The sequence below is a fragment of the Crocuta crocuta genome, unplaced genomic scaffold (genome assembly GCF_008692635.1).
Source record: "Crocuta crocuta isolate KB4526 unplaced genomic scaffold, BGI_CrCroc_1.0 scaffold229, whole genome shotgun sequence".
Taxonomy (NCBI): Eukaryota; Metazoa; Chordata; class Mammalia; order Carnivora; family Hyaenidae; genus Crocuta; species Crocuta crocuta.
In genome coordinates, this window is record NW_027536464.1 from 7,775,959 (window position 1) to 7,799,562 (window position 23,604).

Sequence of the window (23,604 nt, forward strand, 5' to 3'; positions counted from 1 at the left end):
GCCATCACTGCTTCTTAACAGTTTCCAAAAACTAGTGTTGTTTCCCACCGGTGACTGCATGTCAAACGGAGAAATAACAAATGCTTCCTTCTCTCCCACTTGGGCACCCTCACCAGCTCTCTCATCAATTCGGCTCCGACCCCGCACTCCCTCTGGGCTTCTCCTCAATGCAGCTTCAGACACCGTGTTGGCACAAGCTGGCCTAATGCAGGGAGCAGGCGGCATCCACACACACAGCCAGACACCACTTTCTACTTTATTAAACATTAAAGCACAAGTGAATGGCCCCTGGGGGGACGACTCAAGGACACCAGGGGAGGAGGAGGAGGGGGCAGGGAGAATATCACACAGCAGAGGCCCATCTTCACAGAAAGGGCTCGATATTGATTTCCAGGGAGGAGCAGGGCATGGTCAGCTCGAATTTGGTGATGACGTCAGGGTGAAGGACCCCAAGCTTCCCGATGCTCTGACCCCTGGCAAAGACCTCGGCGCATCTCCCGGGGAAGAAAGCAGGACCTGAAAGAGAGAGAAATCAATGTCTGCTGACTCTTGCCAGGAGAAACATTGAACACCTCGGGCCACTCGTCTGCTTGAAAAACAACTTCTTTAAGCCACTGGCTGGGAGATAACAGTGCTTCCTCACACTTTCTAGTCTTAAAAAGAACTATGTTTGGTATTACAGCCAGTAACTCTGACTAGGAAAAGGTTAAACAGTAAATATGAAAGTAAGGGCCCTGTGCGGGCTTGCTCTCTTTCAAATCCCAAGGCTCCAGGCAGGAGGATCAAGAAGAGGAAGCTGCCGAGCACAGCTGGAGAGGTCCTAGGGGGACTCCGCAGGGAGGACACAGGGGACACGTGAGACGGAAGACTGATGACCTTATATGGGAAGAACCTGTTTTGAAACAGGTTTTCCCACAGTCGTCCCTGCTGATAAAAATTCCTTCGCTGCTCCAGCCTCACTCTCTTCTACCTTCCTGCGCAGAGGAGCGCAGGCCTTGTGAGCAGAGTGCAACCCCCTTTCCCGTCGGAGAAAGAACGTTCTCAGCAGTTCTGGAGCCGCCCCTGTAAAACCACAGCAAAGGCCAACACCGAGCCAGTCCGGGTTGACCCCTGCTTTCCCTCGGGATGGGCAGGAAGTGCTCTCTTCACGTGGGGCCAGTGCGGAGGCAGGGCTCGCCGAACCGAGCTGCCAGCAGCCCCGCACAAGCAGCCAGGCAGCCGTTCGCCCCCCTGCTGGCGCCCCCCGGGAGTTCGGGAGTTCAGGTGCCCGGTCCCTACTCAAGGCGGGAAAACAAAAAGGCTGACTCACTTCTCTTGCCACCAACTTGAAAAGCGATCAGGCCCACAGCTCCTGACTGGTTCAACGGGAACATTTACTGGCATGAACTATAAATACCCACAGGTCTGGGCCACAAGCCTGCCGGTTCAGAGTGAGTGCATTATTCATGAAAGAATAAACTGCTGAGTCTCTACTAATGGCCCCAAGGTCAGCACGATGAAGAAGCAGGAGGGGCGGGGGAGGAGGGCCACGTGCTGCTAACAAGTCAGAACCAGCCGCACCCCCAAGACACAGGGGACAATTACACGTATTTCCCAGTCAGCCCAGAAGGAGGTTTATATTCCTGAAAAACACTTTTTTGTTTAGTTTTGAGAAAGAGCGAGCGAGAGCACGCAAGCTGGGGAGGGGCAGAGAGGGAGGCAGAGGATGGAAAGCAGGCCCCGCTGTGTCAGTGCAGGGGCTCGACCTCACAAACTGAGGTCACGACCGAACCAAAGTTGGGCGCTTAACTGACTTAGCCATCCAGGTGCCCCTCCTGGAAAACATTTTTAATTGTCATTCTTAACCCCCAAAGCACTCTGGGCTGGAATATAAAGTGGTCTGGTCCTCACCTCCCCACTAAACTATTTTGTTCCAATGACTTATTAGAGAATTTCATGGAGCTGCATTTGGGGTTCGTACTTGGCTGTGCACATCAATCCACATGCGACTCAACAAACACAGAGAGCAAACTGAATTGATAATGTAGAGCCTCAGTGAGCTCTATCACTAAACCTGATAAAGATGGCACATTTTAACCCAATTTACACAACTACCCCCACCCCCCACCCAAATAAAAGAAATCTTCAAACAACAAAGCGAGGAGCTTGTTTAAGTGCTGACGGAAAGCAGCGTGACCAGGAGTCCGTGCACTGGAAGGGCCGCTGAGGGGTCACTCACTCCACCGTCCGTCACCCCCTTACACACAACTCTGACTGAATACCCTACACCATCTGAACACCCCACCAGCCGATTTTTAAAGGCCATCCAGAAAGGAAACTTACGACCTTCCCTGCTAAACCTGCTACGCTGAAGAATCTTCCCTGTATATCAAAATCCTTTTTATCTATCTTCAAATTCCAATTTGATTGGATTCATTTTAACTGGAGCATAAAACCAGACTAGTTTAGAATCTAAGCCAGATGTACTAGTTCTAACAATGTTAGCAAAATAAAGCTTAAGAGATAAGAACTCAGAATTTTTACTTCATAAAACATCCTTTTGAATCAGCACTTTTTAGCAAAATTCAGTTACATTCTTCTTCAGTGAGCAACCATGAAAATGCCATCTGCCCCTTTCTCCAGAAGTTTCTACTATATCTGGCTACAGCTTGTTAACCAGTCAGGTACTCGGTCAAACAAAGCTGTTCCTATAACTAAATATAATTTTCCCTCTTTCCAAAGAAAAGCAAAGAAAACTGAAATTCATATTATGCCTTATTTAAAATCTATTCAGGTAGGAGAAGACTCTAAATAGCATAAGTATCCAAAGCTCTCAGCCCAGCACATGGACAGCCCAGCACATGGATGCAGGAGCCACCACCGCATCCTAACCTGCCCCGGATCAGAGGACGCTGCTGGTCTCAGGACCAGTGTGAACCCTCTTCTACCCACCTGCAAGTAAGAATCAAGTTCGATAATGGATTTCTTCAGAAACCTCCTAACCTGTGACCACCATGATCATTTTTCTTGGAATTTCTCATTTCTCACAAGGTCAGAGTATGATAAGTACTTCTGATTTTCTTTCTTTTAAAAAAATTTTTTTAATGTGTATTTTTAAGAGACAGAGGGAGACATAGAATCCAAAGCAGGTTCCAGACTCTGAGCTGGCAGCACAGAGTCTGACGCGCGGCTCAAACTCACGAACTGTGAGATCATGACCTGAGCTGAAGTCAGACGCTTAACCAACTGAGCCACCCGGGCGCCCCAGCACTTCTTATTGACTCCTCTGTTCAGTTAGAAGCAAGGCTGCAGTTTTGTTCTTCCGATACACAAGCGGAGAGGCACACAAAAGGGAACTTCAAAGGTACAGAGAGAACCTAAAGAATGGCCCTCTTGACTGATGAGTATAGACTAGAAATACTCAAAGAAAATTTAACAAAAATTATCAAAACACAAGGATTTCTTAGTGCTTTTTAAAACTTTATGGTTCAAACCAAACTTTGCAGGCAGAAATGCATCACTCCAAAGAAGGCAGACAAGAAGAGAGTTACTTCACTGCGGAAACAAAGGGAACAAACACACTGGAGTAAAGCAGCAATTAGGCCCGAGTTCAAAGATGGGAGCATCCCCATCCGCAGCAGGATGGCTGAGCTTGGGCAGATCGATGCATCATAACGCACTAGCTGGGATTGGATGCAACTTTAATCAGTCTTTCCAGAAAAAGTCACCTCCAAATGGAGCCTCACTGTGGGTCTGGGTTTGTGAAAAACCAGCCCTGGATGACAGTCAGAGGCTACTCTCACATCCTCAACAAAAAACAAGCACATGTTTCTGGAGAGAGAGCGGCCTGCTGGATCTAGACCCACAAAGTTGCCAATTCAAGGAAAATGATGGTGCCCTGTGAACGGGAATTCTAAAATTCCAATTCTAAAGAATACATCTGCTTATTACTTTTCACGCGTCTAAGCCCTAACAGACCTCCTGGTTTCCGGGCGGACTAAGGTGTGTCAACACCACAATCTTCAACCTGTGCCTCAAATGCTGCCTGGCAGAAAGCCTCTCAGCCCACTTTTTCACCCGGTTCCTTACAAGGATTAACTTCCCCGCATTGCCGGTTTCCATCACAGTGAAACGGCTTCCAACCGAGAGCAGACCCGGGAGAAACCGTGCTCTCTGCCGAAAGCCGGGCAGAAGCCCGGACAAAAGGAACATCAGTTAAGCACAGGCAAGAATTTAATTTCCAAAACCTAGTGGGGTGTAAGTAAGTCCCTTAATTAAAGCTTTTGTAGCATCTCCTCGAGGTCTGTAATTGTCTCTCTGTGCTCAGGCGGCAGGGCCACTTTGAGGACCTTGGGGGTAACTCTCGGCCAGTAACGCAGCACAGCACCCAGTCTTTAGCACATTTTCTGGCTAATTGACCTTCAAAGAGTTTGTGAGCTACCGCTCTTGCTCGCTGCCAAACACCTTTCACAGTTTCTTTTTGCCCCCGTCTTTCTTTTAGAGGAATATTATAGGCCCAACGTTTGGATTAGCTTCACATGCAGAGCCATTCCTATAATTTTATGAAGCATCGGAAGTGAAGGTGGAAGGCGGTAACTGAGCAGGCCTCTAATCCGAACGTGGGGCAGTGTTATCAAGCACGAGGCTCTTAATTCCTTAACCTTAAACCCCCTGCTGGTGGCTATATTCAGCTTTTTCATCTGGTACTTTATTGTGACCATCGCTAATAATCATCTACTCATAATTTTACTTTTCCCCTCACATCACTGAGACCTGCTTCAGGGTTCAAATCCCCACACTTAACTGCCTGCAATCTAGTACTTCATCACCAAATTTTCTCCAATAAAAAGGTAAGAACAAAATAAAAAGAGGGCAAGGAGCCCTGGAAAAGGACTGAGTCTGTGTGACACATGTCACAGCAAGGAACAGAAAACACCACTATCGGCGTAGATACAAATAACCACACAGAGCTCTCCATAAATTCCGGGACAAAACACAAAATGCAGAATCATACAAACACTGGAGCCTACTGGGTGGACTGAGTGTGCTTTAGGCCTGTTCTAAGTGACTGACCATGTGATACGGGTGGGCACAGGAATCATCGGTTAACAGGCCGACTCTAGGGCTAGCGTCTAGCCAGCCTCCCCCTTCCTCTCCGAAGCCTCAATTCTAAATGCCATCGCGCAGCGCCACAGCCCATCCTAGGAAACCGCGAAGGACAAGAAACTCCCCAGTGCCCCATGGTGGCGTGATGCGGACACAGTGGCACGGGGCCGACAGCACAGTCCCCTACACAGGGCTCCCCTCCCGGCTTTCCCCCAGCTTCCTGAGAGTGCAGTGACCAGAACCGTCCACCTCACCTTCCCTAAGTGGTGTTAGCTTAATTAAAGAGAAAGCACAAAACCAAACACACAAACTGAACACGGGTGCAGGGTAGTTGTTCTTAAAGTGTCAGAGGCAGGAGTTCTCGCGTGAGCCGGCCGAGCTGTACACAGTGGAGAGCCCCCAACGGGCAGGGAGGAGGCACGATGGAGACAATACATTAACTTATAAAGAAAAGGTTTTTAGAAGGAAAAAAAAAAAGTAGAATTACTGAGCTATAAACCCACACATTTTTTTGCCCAACCCCAGTCCACTACAGGTTGGGAGAAAACTCTCTCTACAAAGCTCATTTAATTTGTAAGCGGAGACTAAATAATTTCCAACTGGTAATATAAAACACCCATTTCTCCCTAGATGTACATAATTCTTTACCTTACATCTGAAGTGAAATATTTATGGTACCTAAAGTCTTTAAAGAGAGGAGACCTAATCCCTTGAGTTTAATGGCTATCTTTCAGCCCTTTCAGAAGATCAAAAGGAAGGAAAAGCCCTTACACAACTTTACAGTGCTAATCCCAACACACCTGCAGACACTATTAACTCTGCGAGCAGCGGCGGCCGGACGTGAGGACAGAGGGTGCCTGCTGACCCCCACTGCCCGGCCCCGAGGAGGAAACCCGCACTCCCAGGGGCACCCTGTGGAGACTGGGCTCGGCGAGGCCCCCGCCGCAAGTAAGGACTGGATCCTGGAGACTTTATTCCTAAAAAGGAATCAGCAAAGCCCAGACTATCTGTTCTCCTAACAAAAGGAAAAATGTCTTCAATAAAAAATCTTCTAAATAAATCACCACAGGGTACCTGGGTGGCTGTCATTAAGCATCTGACTCCAGCTCAGGTCATGATCTCCCTGTTTGTGAGTTCAATCCTCTCTCTCTCCCTGCCTGCCTCTCCCTCTTTTTCTCTCTCTCTCTCTCTTCTTCCCTACGCCACCCGCCCATGGGATTCTCTCTCTGCCCCCACTTACACTTGCTCTCTCAATAATCACCACAATCACCTTATGATTAAACTCCAAAATTTCCCAGTTTACTTTGTATACACAAATTTGTAATTCCCATGGCATTCACTTTTTAAGATCTACTTTAAAGTCTCATCTTAATTATGTCACTCTCATACCCACATACTCCTATGTAAAAAGCTGAAGAAGGTCAACACTGTTAGAACTTAAATGTTATCCATCCAGGGGCGCCTGGGTGGCTCAGTCGGTTAAGTGTCTGCCTTCGGCTCAGATCATGATCTCATGGTTTGGGAGTTTGAGCCCCGCACAGGGCTCTGGGCTGACAGCACAGAGGCTGCCTGGGATTCTCTCTCTCACTCTCTCTGCCCTTCCCTGGCACACAACACATGCTCACTCTCAAAAATTAAAAAAAAAAAAAAATGCAATCCATCCAATTGCAATTTTAAATCAGTCTCAAATTTACTTGTACAAAACCAAAGGATATTTAACTCCAGGTTAAAAAGCGTCCTCACACACTACTGGTTTTGAAAATTCCTATTCTAAAATAATGCATCGTCCTACATTTGTCTGATGCTTCCATCATTTCCCTCAAATTGTCACATTTCTTAAACATTCTTAGGACAGTTTTAGAATAAAAACGTCAGAAATAAAAGGTAGGACTATCCTGCTTTCCTATACTAATAAAATGGTTCTTCTCTAGTTTTTTACCTAATACAGTCTTTTAAGGAGACAATTTCACAAGCCAAGTATGATCAACATTATTACTTTCTCCACAATCATAGTGAAATAATATTAATAATCATAAGAAGACTATTGTAGGATTAATTGGGGAAATAAGGGAATGTTGAGTATATAAGACTGTATCTGTAATTTCAGAATTAGTTGACTTAATTTGAGACCTTTGGCCAACATGGAGTTAACAGAACTCCAAATGTGTAATAATAGTGGGTGGGCTGTAGTTTCAGAACGAGAGAGTTCCACTGACAGGTAGGAGGGAGTGCGGGTGAAAAAGTAAAGACCCTGAGACTGTTAACGCCAGGGTACCTTGCCTTCTATTCCTCTCCTTCCACCCGCAGGGAAGGCTGGGCCTCAGCTCCACTGCAGCCCTGGCCAAGTCCCCGAGGCCGGGCACGTCACAGATGGGAGAAAGCCAAGCCCTAGGAGATTAGGGAACCCGCCCAAGGCAAGCAACTGGATCGCCTACAGAGTGCGCACAGGTGCCAACGGCCACGGACCCGNTGGCCCACGGGATAATGTCTTCAAACCTCTGGTCAAGCTGTCCATTCCATGTTTGCAAACTTCTGGTTTAGAATAAAATAAACAAACAGAACTTAAGAGGGAGAAAGAAACCTGACAACTTCTAACCTCAGGACAGACCCAAGCAGGCTCCGCAGAATTATTAACACAACATAAAACTGACAAAACCTAGAGGGAGCCTTCCGGGGAAAACAGCTATGCTGTTTTAGACCTCTCACACATCATAGGCACACTCAAAGAATACATTCCAGATTCTGGAGACCAGGCTAGGATAACATAAGCAGATAAAGTAGCACCTCAGTGACACCAGCTAGAAAGGCGAGGAGAGCGAGTGCGGCAGTCAGAGCCTGTGCAGCGCCTGCTTCTGAAGCAGGAAACTCCTGCATGATTTGAACCCGGGAAACGACTTAGAGAAGATCTTGTCTGTGCCTTTATTTCAGAGAGGAGAAAATGGATACGACAGAGGTTAAGAAAACCATACGGCCAGGTAAGAGCAGAGCTGGGACTCGAAGCCCAGCCTGTGCCTCTTGTACCCACTGCCAACGTTCTCGAGCGCAGAGCTGAAATCTGCCCGGAGTGTACTGTGGAGAGGGAGTCTCCATCCCCTAATGCGTTCCCAAACTCACGTGCCTCTCCACAGCTGTGTGGTGCAGACGGACAGATCCCAGCATTCCCCTTAGGGATGAAGAAGCTCACACAAAGGGACGGAGTCCTAGACGACATGGGCTCCAGCGACACAAAGACCGGATGCAACACCCAGGGCTGCTTTTACCATGCCGCAGCCGAACACGCGTCCTCAGGTCTGACAAAACATGCTCTTTCCTATTGTTTTAACTGCTGTCTGTACCATCCTGGGCCCCGCATTTCAACTTAGTTTATATTCACATGTCGAAAGACATTTTTAACATCTCCGTTACATTTTATGTCCAAGTTTGCCAAACTGTTCTTAAAGTATCTTATGTTGGAGCTGTTCCCTGTTATTCACTGTTATACACAGAGCTTCTAGAATATATACTGCTTTTTCAATTTCTTTCCCTTTGCCAAGACTAACAGCACACAAGTTTAAAAAACAGATCCTTGTCTGGGTCATTACATATCAAAGCGTTCAAACAAGAGACCTCTAGCAATGCTAAGCCGGGCCGTGCCGATCCCGTACCGCACAACACCGACCAGTGCTTTCCCTTGCCTGGTACCGGGTTCCACCTTTCTTAGTTGCACTGATGTGGGNCAGGAATTAAGAGAATGATCAGAAACTCCTCCCGGGCCAAAGCTCAGTGGCCGAGGACAGCACTGATCAAACACCCACCATCTCCTGGTGAATATTACACATCGAAACGGTAAGTTCTGGAGGCGCGTAGAGCAAGGCATTTTATCTGATATTTTGCTCCAGGGTTTACTCTTTAATGGCCTTCGACATCACTCAGAAGAAACTGCTGGAACTACAGTCACACGGTGTGTGCACAGTAAAGCAAGTGCACAACCCCCTGTATTTGCTCTTATGCTGGGCCGTGCTGCTGCTCCCCCACATGCCCTCTGCCACCTCTCCCCAAATACGCTCTTTTCATGTAAGAGTGTGGCTGCCACCATGTCATGGTTTTGGGGGGGGGGGGGGGGGCAGATNACCCAGGTGCCCCAAGAAAGTATTTTTATTTTTTATTTATTTTTTATTTATTTTTATAGTTTTATTCATTTCTAGGAGAGAAAGAGACACCATGAGCCGGGGAGGGTCAGAGAGAGAGGGAGTCACAGACTCTGAAACAGGCTCCAGGCTCCGAGCTGGCAGTCAGCACAGAGCCCGACGCGGGGCCGGAACCCACGAACCGCGAGATCACGACCCAAGTGAAAGTCGGACGCTCAACCGACTAAGCCCCCCAGGCGCCCCAAGAAAGTATTTTTAAAGGAATAGAAAGGGACCAATAAGAGTCCGGGCCCCAGGGGCAGAGGGTGGGGAGGAAGAGCCCTAGAGACACAGGGCGGGGCCGCAAGACGGCCAGGGCCCTGGGTTCTCAGTACAAGCCGTCGATTTCACATTTGGCCAGTCTCGCCTGAAATAACCGTCTGCAGGAAGATTACGTTCCTGACCCCCAGCCCAAGTCACCCGCGTGACCAGCAGCATGGATTTCTCAAACAGGTCAAGATTAGACCAGAGCTATTCAACATCAATGTAAAGCAAAATAACGCACCAAGATCCAAGCTCTCAACTGGGATCTCAACGAAGTTAAATTGTCCTTCTATTATTTATATAAAAGAAATGGGAGTGTTTTTTTTTTTTTTTAATTTTTAATGTTTACTTTTGAGAGTAAAAGAGAGAGAGCACAAGTGTGGGGAGGGGCAGAGAGAGGAAGACACGGAATCTGAAACAGGCTCCTGGGTCTGAGCTGGCAGCACAGAGCCTGACGTGGGGCTTGAACTCAGGAACGGTGAGATTATGACCTCAGCCAAAGTCAGACGCTTAACCGACTGAACCACCCAGGTGCCCCTTGGGATTCCTGCAATGATATAACAGAGAAAAGACTAAGCTAAAAGGCAGAAAGGAGTCTAAGTAAAGGATAATATGGGAAGCAGAGAGAAAAGGTGCTGGCAAATGAAGGAACCTCTGGAAAAGACAGATACCTAATGAACGTCCGATTAACCTTCTGCTTCCCCAATGCCCCAAAGTCCACAGTAAAATATGCGTTTCTCATTTTTTAACAAAGTAGATTATGGACTAATATATTTTAATAATGTTTAGTTATTTTTGAGTGAGTGAGAGAGACAGAGCATGAGCAGAGGAGCAGAGAGAGGGGAACACACAGAACCTGAGGCAGGCTCCAGGCTCTGGGCTGTCAGCACCAAGTCTGACACGGGGCTCAAACTCACGGAGTGTGAGATCATGACCTGAGCCGATGTCGGACGCTTACCTGACTGAGCCACTCAGGTGTCCCTGGATTAATATTTTTAAAAATCAGGGGCCCTGGATTAATATTTTTAAAAATCAGGGGCACCTGGGTGGCTCAGTCAGGTAGGCATCCGACTTCAGCTCAGGTCATGATCTCACCGTTCACAAGTTTGAGCCCCATGTCGGGCTCTGTGCTGATAGCTCAGAGCTTCGAGCCTGCCTGCTTCAGATATCGTGTCTCCCTCTCTGTCTGCCCCTTCTCTACTCATGCTCTGTCTGTCTCTCTCTCTCACCCACTCTCTCAAAAATAAATTAAAATTTTTAATAAAGATTTTAAAAATGTTTTTTAAGGGGCACCTGGGTGGCTTAGTCGGTTAAGTGTACGATTTCAGCTCAGGTTACGATCTCACGGTTTGTGGGTTCGAGCCCCACATCGGGCTCTGTAGCCAGCTCAGAGCCTGGAGCCTGTTTCAGATTCTGTATCTCACACCCTCTCCCTCTGACCCTCCCCTGCTCACGCTGTCTCTCTCTCATTCTCAGAAATAAATAAAAAACATTTAAAAATGTTTTTTTAAAATCAGCAAGCATTATTATTAAGGCTCCCAGAGTCTTGCTTGTTTAAAAAAAAAAAAGGAAGATGTTGGTCAGTGATTTTTAACAACAGTCTAATTTCCTTAACCATAATAGATGGTAAGCTATTAGCTCCTAAGCAGTGAGAGTTACTATATCAAACTCTACTTCTGGCTCAACTATACACAAGCAGGGAGCAAAACAGAGACTGAAAAGGTGTTGGAATCCACTGGAATGACTTAAGAGGATAACAGAAGTCAACAAACAAACAAACACAAAAACAACCCGACAAATACATCACTCTAAACAAAGTCGTTGGGTGGGAACCTGGTTATTAAGTTGCAAAGTGCTCTGAAAAGATGATGGATACCAATATGTGCCCCAGGTCTGTGTAAACAGGGATCACACAGAGTCCTCTGCTTTGATTCATAATGTGTTCTTTAAACAGTTACAGAATAAACCCAACATACAAATCATCAACTAAAAGGATTTTATCAATTCCCTAGTTATGGCATAAACGTTTCCTTTTGGAATCTGAATCTTATCAATACTATCTGATTAAGGTCTCACTTATCTCAATTTCTAATTACCTACCTTTACATCTACATAAGACATTTATTTTAATGTTGGGAAAGACTGCTAACAGATTAAAAGGGTTGGGCTGATTAAGGAGACTATCATGCCAATCTGTGCTTGCAAATTTCAGGGTTTTTTTTCTTGAAAGAGTCCCACCCATTCAAATACCCTCATGTTTTCTCCTGTACCAGGTTCAATCTAACTAACAGACTTCCAAAACTCATTTTATCTTTTAAAGATATCAGAGATTAAAGTTTAGATATCTTATACTCCTTCATGGATTCCAAAAAGTTTTACCATAAATTCAGGAAGTTAAAAAATACCATTTAAAAGAAGCAATAATTGGAAAACAGCATGTATCAAAATCTACAAAGCAAATGGAAAAAGAAAAAACTGGATCTACTCCTCAAATGTACTCAGGATAAATTACAAAGAGGTTTAAATGTAAAATGATGAAACACTTAAGCTCTAAAGGAAGCATGGAGAATTCCTCCCTCATCACAGAATGGAAGAAACTTTATGACTCAAAATCTAGAAGCAATAAGGAAACAGACTGGGAAGTTTTATTACATAAAAATCTAAATGGCAACAAAACAAAATTTAAAAACTTAAAAAACAAATGGTTGGATGTACATCACAAACGGTTAATATCTCTAAATGCATCAAAAGTTTCTAAAAAGAGAAGGAAAGCGAAACATACCTAAAGAAAAAATAAGCAAGACCTATGAAGTTTACAAAAAAGGAAATAAAAATGTCCTAAATCATGAACACATGTTTACTTGCTCACAAGAGTAAGCCAGCTACAACTATAGTAGACACCCTTTTCCTCCTGAAATACTGCCCCCCAAATAGAGAAGTCTGACAAGTTGTGAACAAGGTTGAGGGAAAAAAGGTGTTCTCATCAGCTGCTGGGTTTGTATGGTGTCAGGACACACGTCCCCCAGAGAGGTGTTTGGTGCTATCTAACAAAAATATGAATTTATCCTTTGTCCAGCAGTCCCAAACTTCTAAGAATCTGTCCCAAAGAAACACTAGCAAAAATACCAAATAGCATACGCACAGAGCTACTCCTTGTGGCATTATGTGCAGAAGCAAAAGACTGGAAACAGCCTAACTAAGTCCATCGATAGGGAATTCGTTGAATAAACTGTGGCACTCCAGTACAGCACTCTGCAAACGTCAGAGAGAGACAGAGAGACAGAGAGAGATCTCCATAAATGGCTGCAGAGTGATCTCCAATGTAGATTAAGTTAAAGGAAAAAACAAGGTACCAAGCAGCATGTAAAGTATCAACTCCCCAGTTGAGAACGTGGAGAATACAGACACACACATTAAAAAAAAAAAAACCAAAAAAAAAAAAAAAACTACAGAAAGATAACTGAAAATTAATAAAAACCATAACCTAAATAGGCAGTGAGGGAACAGTGTGATCAGAACAGGAATAAAAGCTGGAATTCTTGAAATATACTTCAATCTATAAGTTATATCCTAAGTGCAAAGAGAACTGCAGATAACGTTTAAATTGTTTTAATAATCATACTGATGTCATTTTGAAAAACAGTGTGAGCAAATAACTTCATCAGGAACCAAGATTTTCAATGTAGAGAAAAGAGCTATAAATATAAAATCAAGTATATTAAGTAAAAATCTCCTAATCCTAAATTACAAGTATCCAATGTTTTCTTGTTTAAAAAACAAAACAAAAACCAGTTTCTCCAGCCCTGCACATCGAAGTCCCAGAAGCGACTTCTTCAGTAGCAGTGAGCAACTTTAACACCCAGACTGTGATCTAAATTTGATTTCTCACTAAGAGGAACCAGGGCCGCTTGGATATATAGACCTGTTTCCAGGTCTGACACAGAAAATATGTATGAGCCCAGAAATGTTTTCTATATTATTACCAGCTTTAGAAAAAGCCCCATTGTATACAACCATTTTCCCTCCCGCCCCCCCCACCTTCATTTTAATAAGAACCTCCTGACAAAGGCATCTTAAGACTTAAAAGTCTCTTCCCCTACTCTTCCAGGACAATTCAGTCCTAAAGAGGCTAAAGGCAGCAGAAATCCCCACCCTAGGGACCATGTCCCCTAGATCAGGAAAAAGAGAGTCAGCCTGGAGTGTCAGAGCCTAAGGGGATGGGGAAGGCATCCACAGCTGAGCAGAGGACACATGCAGGGAAAAGATGGAGTCTGGTTACAAACAAGGGCACCGATCAAGTGAGTGAGTGAGTGAGGAATAATGGGAGCCGCGTTTCCCTCTGTTGGAGAGACATGCAAACATGGGACAGCTATGGACTTACGGTCTTAGAAAACACACACACACACATACACACGGAAGAAAATGTGTGTGTGCGCGCGCACACATATACATGGAAATAACTCACTTCCAACAGCAATAAACACACCCTAAATCTTGGCTTTTAAACACCATTTCCTAATAAATAGAACCAGGACGGAGAAATGGGGCAATGGAAAGTTCCAGGTAAGACTAGGAATATTTTCTTGAGCCCAAAGCAAGGGAATGCTAATAAAGAATAGGAACATATTAAAAGGACACAGAAACCACCTTGAAGGAACACTCAATAGCCAAATTGGGGACAATGTGATCAACACAATTACTATATTGAATTAAAATAAATAATAGTCCATACTTCTAGAAATAGGAAGATACATTAGGAACAGGACGTTTAAATAATTTCAAAGCTCTTCCCACAAAATGTTTTATTATAATGGGGAAAGGAATAACTTTACAGTAAAGCCTAGTAACCACCACCTTAACAATTAAAGTGAACATCGTCAGTTATGAAATAAATGGAAACTGTGGCACTTGAGAAGACACCATTATTTGTGTTACATTCTTCCAAAGACGCCGAACCCGAATCCACTGGTAAGGAAACCCTAGATAACTCAAAATCGAGGGATGCACTACAGAACTGACCTGTAATCTTCAAAAGTGTTAAGGTCATCAACGTCAAGTAAAGAACTCTCCAGAAAGAGACTAGAGAATCATGGCAGCTAAAGATAACACGAGTCTTGGATGTAAAGATTGACAGAACTTGCCTAGGGTCTCAGGATTAAGATGGTGGTTAGCATTAAGATGAATGAGGTTTTCCTGATGTTGATGACTATACTGTGGTTATGCGGGACAATGTCCCTGTCTGAAGGAAATACACTGAAGTACTCAGGAGTAATGGGATATCAGGTTAGTAACTTATGCTCCAACAGTTCAGGAAAGGCTTTTTGTACTGTACTTGTGTTTTTTTGTTGTTGTTGTTAGAGGGAGGGAGGGAGGGAGAGGGAGAGAGGGAGAGAGAGAGGGAGAGGGGGGGAGAGAGAGAGAGAGAGCGAGAGAGAGCGAGAGAGAGCGCGCGCACACGTGTGCAAGCAAGGGAAGGGCAGAGAGAGAGAGGAAGAAAGAGAATCCCAAGCAGGGTCCTTGCTATCAGTATGAGCCGACATGGGGCTTGACTGTGAGATCACGACCTGAATGGTAATCAAGAGTCAGACGCTTAACCGACTGAGCCACCCAGGCGTCCCTGTACTTGCATTTTTTAAATAAGCTTGTGACTATTTCAAAATTTTAAAAAAACAAAATGGGATTTAAGTTATGAGTGTCCTGAAGGGAGCTTTCATCAAATTCTCAAAAACAACAAAAAAATTACCACCCCAGTTCTATACTTTGGAACAAAAGGAAATACTAAATATGAATATGTCAAAGGGAAATGGACATTTTGAAGATGGGTAAATTCAATAAACTTATATGCTTATTAAACCCATCTACTTCAAAGAAGAGCAGTTACCGGTTTTAAGTAACTCAATTATTCCCTAGACTTTTCAAAACCACTGCAATGGATAGGTGGTTTCCTTCCTTAAGATCTGTCCATCTACAGGAGGGAAGCAAACCATAAGAGACTCTTAAATACTGAGAACAAACTGAGGGTTGATGGGGGTGGGGGGAGGGGAAAGGGGGTGATGGGCACGGGGGAGGGCACTTATTGGGATGAGCACTGGGTGTTATATGTAAACCAACTTGACAATAAACTATATTAAGAAAAAAGATCTGTCCATCTACCTATCTAAATACATGCATATGTCTTGTTCTCTATCATAGTATTTCCTACTGTTTGGGGAAATACAACGCCTTATTTCATTTTGTTCCCTTCCCCTGACAAAATATTAGAGATCATCCATTATTTTAAGTGGCTAATTGTGTTGAGGGATTTATCAGACTAAAGGAAAAGTCACTGCCATATTACATTAACTCATATCATTAACTTTTCAACTTACCAAAAAAAACTTAAGAAATACGAGCTGAACCAATGTTCTGGCAGACTTTCCCTTTCAAGTCAGCGTTGATGGAAAGGACTCTTCCTTTCGCCGTCCCCACAGGAGTGAGATGCCACCGGGTACCTGGTCTTCCTGAGCAACCAGAACTGAAGGACATCTGATGCCTTATCGCTGATGCAGAAGCTGGAGCCACAGCTACTCACGGCTTTCGCCCGCAAGGTACCTCTCCAGGTGACAGGAGGGCTTCTGTTATAAAACTCTAGCTCCTCCTGGGGCGCCTGGGGGCTCCGCCAGGCAAGCATTCTGACTCCTGGTTTCGGCTCAGGTCGTGATCTCACAGTTCTGTGAGTTCCAGCCCTTCATCGGCCTCCATGAGACAGCACGGGGCCTGCTTGGGATTCTCTCTCCGCCCCTCTCCCACTGTCTCTGTCTCTGTCTCTCTCAAAATAAATAAACTTTAAAATGAAATAAAATAAAATCTTAGTTACTCCAACAACACTGTACAGAGGGAGAATACCTACTTCTCATCACTACGGCACTCATGAACTTCCAGCTTCTCTAGAAAGGTGGGTTTCAAACTTATTTTTACAACAGGGACCTTTTGTTCAAATTTTACTTGGAAGTATACAAATACAATGCGTTTGCTGTTTTATGGGAACCCAGACGACATTTAAAAAATTTTTTTAATGTTTCTTTTTGGGGGGGGCAGGGTGCAAACAGGGGAGGGGCAAAGAGAAAGAATGAATCCGAAGCAGCCTCCAGGCTCTGAGCTGTCAGCACAGAGCCCGAGCCCAGTGTGGGGCTCAAACTTATGAGATGTGAGATCATGACCCGAGCCGAAGTAGGGCGCTTAACTGACTAAGCCACCCAGGCACCACCCAGAAGACATTTTAAAAGCCACTCCTCTATAACATATTCCCTGGGACGGGCCAATGTCTTCACTAGCTGTAAAAATTCCAGCCGGAAATAAGTGCCAGTCGTTTGCAACACCTTCATGGCAACAAAACACAAATGCATCCATGAAATGAACATCCATGAAGGAGGCTGGAATGAGCCCACAGCCCATGCCGATAGGACAGGGGTCACTGAAAGTGAACTCAAAAGTCAAAAGTAAAGGGATACAACAACAGAGAAAGGAAAAATGAGAATGGTTTTATTAAGACTTAATTTTGAAATGACTCCGAGGTTAGCATGAAACCTGATTCCATGATCTTACAGCTGGATAGCACTTAATTCTGCCAAGGAGTTCAAGCAGGGAGAAATTAAAATAGAACTTGTAAGTCAGGATTGAGTTTACCTTTGAGAAAATTCCAAAGATCAGTGGTGTAATGAACACAGAGGTTTATTTTATATCAAACACAGAATTAAGTGCTCCAGGGAAGGCGACCCTTATTCTGAACAGCCATGTGGACAGCTGACTGCTCCACATCAGCCCCACCTAGGGATTTATTCAATGTTTACCTTCTTCTAGCCACCAAGGCACCCAGGCTTCCAACGTCTGGACTGGTTACTCAGAGGGTTGGAGTTCAGTTTCCCAGAACACATCATTCTCAAGCAATACGCTGCAGCACATCCATGTGCCCAAACCAGGGTGCCACCAAAGTGTAAAACTGCTACCTGAAGAAAGTGAAACTGTCTTATATGTAAGATGAAAACTAAGTAGTAAAAGTCACCCTAAAAATCCTCTAAACTTTCAGGATCTGGTACCATCTCGCAAGCTAAAACTGAGTTCCTTTTGCATCTCTTTGTATTCGGGCCATGGCCTTTTCTATAGAACAATGGACGCCAGGATCCAGTTTGGAAGCAGGAAACAAAGGAATATAAGGTGGCAAATAAAGATATTTTTGCCCAGCAAAAAAAGCTGAATTGAACTCCAAAGAATGCATTCAGTTACAGCCTGCATGCTCAACGGGAGTGAAAATGAGTTCTTGGGGCAGAAAGGGAGGTATGAAAAAAATCATACAAATTACAGGGGCGCCTGGGTGGCTCAGTGGGTTGAGTGTCCAAGTTTGGCACAGGTCGTGATCTCACAGTTTGCGGGTTTGAGCCTCACATCGGGCTCACTGCTGTCAGCACCAGCCCGCTTCAGATCCTCTGTACCCCTCTCTCTACCCCTCCCCTGCTCGTGCTCTATCCAAAATAAAACAAACATGAAAAAAAAAACAACTACAATGGTTTGTGGCCCTCCAATGCTGAACCCAACTTGACCATCTTACTCCTGAGTATTCAGGTCCTCTCACTGGGTCGCCCTGGGCACACAGGAGCAGCACTGACACGGAATATAAAGCAGCTGTATGCCAGCTTGGTCAGCACTGCAAAACCACAGCGACAGACGGCTGGGACTCTGACTGCCAGACTTCCTGTCGCTCATGCAGCCGTGTGGACAGGCGGCCTGTGCGCGCACATGGGCTGCCGTCAGCTGCCGTGAGGATACTGTTCATGTCTGACGCCAGGAGCTTCTGTACGGCTCAGGCTTTGACAATTAAATAAAACGTTTCTAATTCAAAAAGTTATTCAACACATCATTAATTACATCACGTGCCAAAAAGAAAAAACAATGACAATATCTGACTACCAGCTAGTTATTTTCTCTCATGGAGAAGCTAAAGTCACTAATAATTAAGAAATTACTTGCAATTGTTTTACTTTTGCGGAAAAAAATGCTTTAAATGACAAAATGTGATTGATTGGCATATATAATTTGACACACTACAATTTATACAAGTAAATAAACATTAAAAGTTATTCAGTAGATACAGATTTTAACTTTTTAGTTATTTTTAACTTTGGATTTTAGAGAGGTTTCTACTTATTCTTTTTATATATGAAGCACAGCAATGCAGAGAGCACATAACATGTAGTGTATCTGTGGTATCAAATTTTCGTGGAGGGGCAATTAGAGAGAAAAGGTCTAAAAAAGGTTTCCTAAGGGAAGCAGAAACCTGTTAGGACATCTATCATATGGGAAATGGAACTGAGTCATTCAAGTGAGATGTGGCATGAGCACTCCAATTTGCCGAGTACTGAAATGTCAAATAAGTACATACGCGCGTGAGCGCACGTGCGCATGTCCACACGAAGTGAAATGAACACGAGTGGAGAGAACTTTGCCTGGTACACATGAGAGAGGGAGGCAAAACACGCAAAAGCACAGGGCTAAGTGAACCACCTGATAACCGCTAAAGCTTTATAAACACTGTGGCCTGCCATACAGTGTGAGTCTCTGCATGGGGATCACAGCTGCTGTAATATTGGATTTTAATCCCTTCCAAAAAGGGAACAAAAATTATATTTGAAGGCTTTCTTTAAACATGATAAAGTAGAGAAGCAAGGGAATAAGGATTGTTTTTATATGTTTTTATACAGAGTACTAAGGTCAGGAAGCTTAAAAACTTCTACACTGTTTTTCAAAGGAAAAAACTTGATGCCTTAACAGAGTGATGCCTTTGTTGGTGGTAGTTACCACTAAATGTGGACACATCATATGGATCCCCTTCTATTCTGGTGCAGAACATTTGTATAAATCAAACCATAAATGAAACACCATTACTTCAAAAGTTGTCCAACAGATATTCTTCCCGTATATTTCTAAGCTCATGTTACACTGAGAGCCAGTGTGAAGACCAGGGAAAACTCACAGTCTCACCCATATTTTTTAGCATCTGAAATCCTTCACAGGTGTCCTGAAAGAGGAAAAGGTCACGACCTACAGGTCAAGTCAATGATCATTAGGTGTTACTGTAACAGAAGGGACCTAAATAACCTCTATGGCTACATATGGTGCAGGATTAAATGTGCCTATTACTTATGGTGATTTTTCATCTCACAAAATGAATTCTGAGCAGCATGAAAACTAGAATTGTTCAAAACTAAAAGCTGTAAAACCTGTCTCTTAGGGATCTCGTCTCAAGTTTAAACTGAAGTCTTCTGAAGAGATGTAAATAAAACCAAACTGAACTGGTAACAAATTAAAGGGAAAATACACACTAAAGTCAATGCAGCCAAATGCACACCAAGCCCACCACCTCCTACAAGAACGAACTCTGGCCACTGATTTTCCCAGTAACCACATAACTGTTCTAAATAGAAAAACGCTGAGATTTTTTTCTTGCCCAGAGTGGTTTCAGAAAAGGATAAATGCATTCTAACATACATAATTCAGTCTGCAACCAACCACAAAAGGGGAGAAGCTTGGCGGGGCGAGGGGAGGGGGGGCACATACATATGCTGTGATAATCTGATCAAATGCCATTAAAACACTGAGCCGAATCCTGAAACCCTCAGAAGGCTTTACAGCCTGCTATCAAGTTCTTCTCCCCCCCGCCCCCCCAACTGACCTCATCCTATGATCACCTCCTCGGTCTATCCCATGTTACGTTCTTCAGTGCCCAGGTGCTCAGCGAATGAAAACTCGGCAGCACCCTGACTTCTACCTCCTGCAGCAGTCCTTCCGCAGGGCTCCTCAGGCTGCAGAGGGCTGTCGCCTTAATAATAAACAAGGTTACGCTCCAGTGTCAACAGAACACTTTGGGGTCAATGCAGCAATCAATCAGATGAGCTTCCAGATTTCTCTCACAACGGACAGGGCCACATTTTTCAGAGGGGAATCACGTTTTGTTCCACTCATCACTACCATCAAACAGCACAGCACAAAAGGAAGTCGGTGGCGCTCATTAGAAAAGAGAAGAAATCAGGTTTAACGGCCAATGGGCTGACATGAGCAGGAATCTCTGGGGAACAGACTTAGCTCAATTACAAACACAAAGCCACCAAGGATTTTAATTATTAAAAAGTAAACCATATGCTAGAGTAACAGAAGACAATTCAGTAATCAAAAATGGTGGGAAATGGCCATTCTTAATCTGCTTCTCTTCTTTGATACTCTGAAGACCTTTTCTTTGCAGAAAAAGTTATACACAAAATAACAATATTTTGGTAGAAATGATACAGCTAAACACACTCCAACTATCAAATTCCTGTGTTTATGTATTTACTTAGGAGACATATATATAGATCTATATGATATATATACAGTATATATATGAAGTTTTAGATGAACACCAGCTTTGTTCCTGACTTATTTTGACAAACCACTTACTTTAAGTGTTGATTTCTTTAACCATAAAAAAAAAAGTCACTAATCAAAATAGACTTAGAAATGCCTATGAGAAACGAGGGATTATTATTTATAATGACAGTAATTCTCTGGTTTGATGGCTCTTACAGAAAGCACTCAGGAAAAAAAGATGTGGCCAATGCTGGTGATAGAGACAGAAGTAAATACCCTGTTTTGTTTTTCTTTACCCCCAAAATAGCCAGCTTAGATATAATGAAACATGTACTGGTCCAGGCCACCCATATGTATAAAGAAGTTGTACCAAAGCTTTTCAAATTTATAAATCCAGGACGTTTCATAGACGTCAAAACTTAAAAACATAAGAATATTCTACTATGAAAGCCTAAATAAATTTAAAAGGAAACTGAATATTGAGTCTGTCCTCATGCTAAATCAAAACCATAGTAACAACTTGGCCTAAAAGAGTGAACATCAAGACCTACAACCACATCAGAAGATTACAGTTTATGAATGCATTTTCTAATTAAAAACAAAACACAACAGACATCTGTGTATTAGGGAAATTAAGTACTAAGTGTTACATATTTTAGCACCAAAAATAATGAAGGATTTAAATACTATCCTAGGTTTAGAATTATAAAAATCTGACTTTGAAAAAGATCAACACAGATTCGCTTTTTCTATAAAAGATCCCAAGCGGCACATACCATGGTATCTTCCAAATGCTAAATGCTGTAGCTCCTACCTTTCAGAAGGGTCTTAAATCAAGTCTTCTCCTTGGAATGGCTACGCCCAACACTGAAGTTCAAGTTTCAACACCCTCACTACTGTAGCACAGTGTATACTGTGATATGGAATCTACACTACACAACCTTCCAACCACTCTCTACCCCTTACTCCCTATGCCATCCAATCTCCATACTGTTGCCAGATCCAAATCAAATCATTTATTTTGGGGGGGGGCAGGGGGAAGCTTCAGTATTTTTTTTTTCCTGATTAGCTAAAATCCCTTGTTCTAGCATTCAGGACTCTCAATATAGTCCTGAGCTTCCTCCTCACCCTCTAGGCAAACGAAACTGCACGAGGCCATGTTTCCCGTCGTATTTTGTCTTAGCTCATGTGGCTCATCTTGCTTCCCCTATTCCTTCCTTCACAGGACAGGCCCATCCCACTTCCCAGAAGCTCTGTAACGCTTTCCCGGACACCCTCAGGTGCACGGTTTCCCCCTGTGGAAACCTCAAGGTTCCCATCGGATCCAGCAGCCTGGTGCGAGCTGGTATGTAACGCTCTTCCCCCTACAGGTTCTCAGGCAGCGGGGCCTGTCCTACTTACCTCTGTCTTCTTGAAGCCCGCCTCATGACTGGGAACTCAGATTCCTCCGAAAAATAAACATCTAAGGAGCTTACTCAGGCCACAGAGGCAACACATTAAGATGTTAATTTATGGGGGCGCCTGGGTGGCTCAGTCGGTTGAGTGTCCGACTTTGGCTCAGGTCATGATCTCACGGTTCGTGGGTTCGAGCCCCGTGTCAGGCTCTGTGCTGACAGCTAGCTCAGAGCCTGGAGCCTGCTTCGGATTCTGTATCTTCCTCTCTCTCTGACCCTCCCCTGCTCCCGCTGTCTGTCTGTCTCTCTCTCGGAAATAAATAAAACACATTAAAAAAATATTTTTAAAAAAGATGTTAATTTATGGCTTATAGAAACATTATTCATATAAAAGTGTCCTATCCATTGCAGATAATGCTCCAATTCACCATTTCAGCTCTCTGCAATTTTTCAAGGAAAAAAAACCAGGCCCCATATACATAGCATAATCTGTTTCAGAGAACTGATTTCTATCCAGTTAATGTATTTATGAAAGGAAGTTTCTAAGTCTTCAGAAGGCAAAGAAGAAAACAGCTTTCAGGTTGCTATTAACTTGGCTGACCCTATCTTAAAGAACTCTAGAAGAGCAAACTGGTGAAGGAGTAAAGGCACTGTGAAGGCGGGCAACGTGGGCCTGTGGAAGGAACACTGGGCGAGAGGGGTGCTGCGTTCCGCACGTGACACACAGCCCAGCTCATTCAACTTGCCCAGGCCTGGTTCCTTCACGTGTGAGACCAGGGAATTGGGCTTGCTGAGCTCTAAGATCCAGTTCTAACGCTCCACAGCTCTAGAAGGATAACGCATGTCGTACTGGGTAATTTCTAATGAGGGATGTGGTGGAAGACAGTAACTCTCCGACATATTTAATCTCTCAATTTTGTGGAAAACAAACAAACACCAAATAAACAACAATGACAAAAACCTTCACAGATCTTCAATCTAAAAAGGCTCAGGTGTTTCAGGGTTACTGCATTTTCAAAGAAATCTTCAAGTAAAAAAAAAAAGTTAAACCACCAACAATAAAACAACAATCTATGAGGACTAAGAAAAATACATCTAAGAAAAACAAAAATATGTCCTCCAAAAGACCTCATATCACTACAAGTAACTGCTAAAGAACACTTTTAAAAAAATGAATGTTCTGTCAGACACTTAAGATGCCACATAGTTATGAAAATGGTCAGGTAGGCAGTAGGAAGGAGTGGCATGAAACACTTCTTCCAAGTTGTTTCTGGAACTCTAGTCTAACAAGATAAACATAGAGTCCAACTACAAGGAAA

General features: G+C 43.8%; 1 protein-coding gene and 1 long non-coding RNA gene across 7 annotated transcripts in view; one reads left to right on the forward strand and one right to left on the reverse strand.

Moving 5' to 3' along the window:
- Positions 1-238: 238 nt before the first annotated feature.
- The window catches only part of FARSB (phenylalanyl-tRNA synthetase subunit beta), a 69,300-nt gene continuing 45,934 nt past the window's right edge, over positions 239-23,604 (reverse strand). Inside the window, exon 17 of the mRNA XM_077748657.1 lies at positions 239-516. Within this exon, the coding sequence (XP_077604783.1) occupies positions 365-516 (152 nt within the window). The 3' untranslated portion in view covers positions 239-364. The remainder of the gene's footprint in view (positions 517-23,604) is intronic.
- Positions 7,268-22,414, forward strand: LOC144218698 (uncharacterized). Of its 6 annotated transcripts, none has more exons than XR_013331229.1 (6): positions 7,268-7,303; positions 7,393-7,533; positions 8,014-8,060; positions 8,214-8,373; positions 15,986-16,102; positions 16,209-16,344. It is a non-coding gene; the product is annotated as an uncharacterized LOC144218698 (long non-coding RNA). The 6 variants fall into 6 exon arrangements; XR_013331232.1 differs by lacking the exons at positions 7,268-7,303; positions 16,209-16,344 and adding exons at positions 22,117-22,171; positions 22,262-22,412 and having other exon boundaries at positions 7,316-7,533; XR_013331230.1 differs by lacking the exons at positions 7,268-7,303; positions 16,209-16,344 and adding an exon at positions 22,117-22,414 and having other exon boundaries at positions 7,316-7,533; positions 15,986-16,114.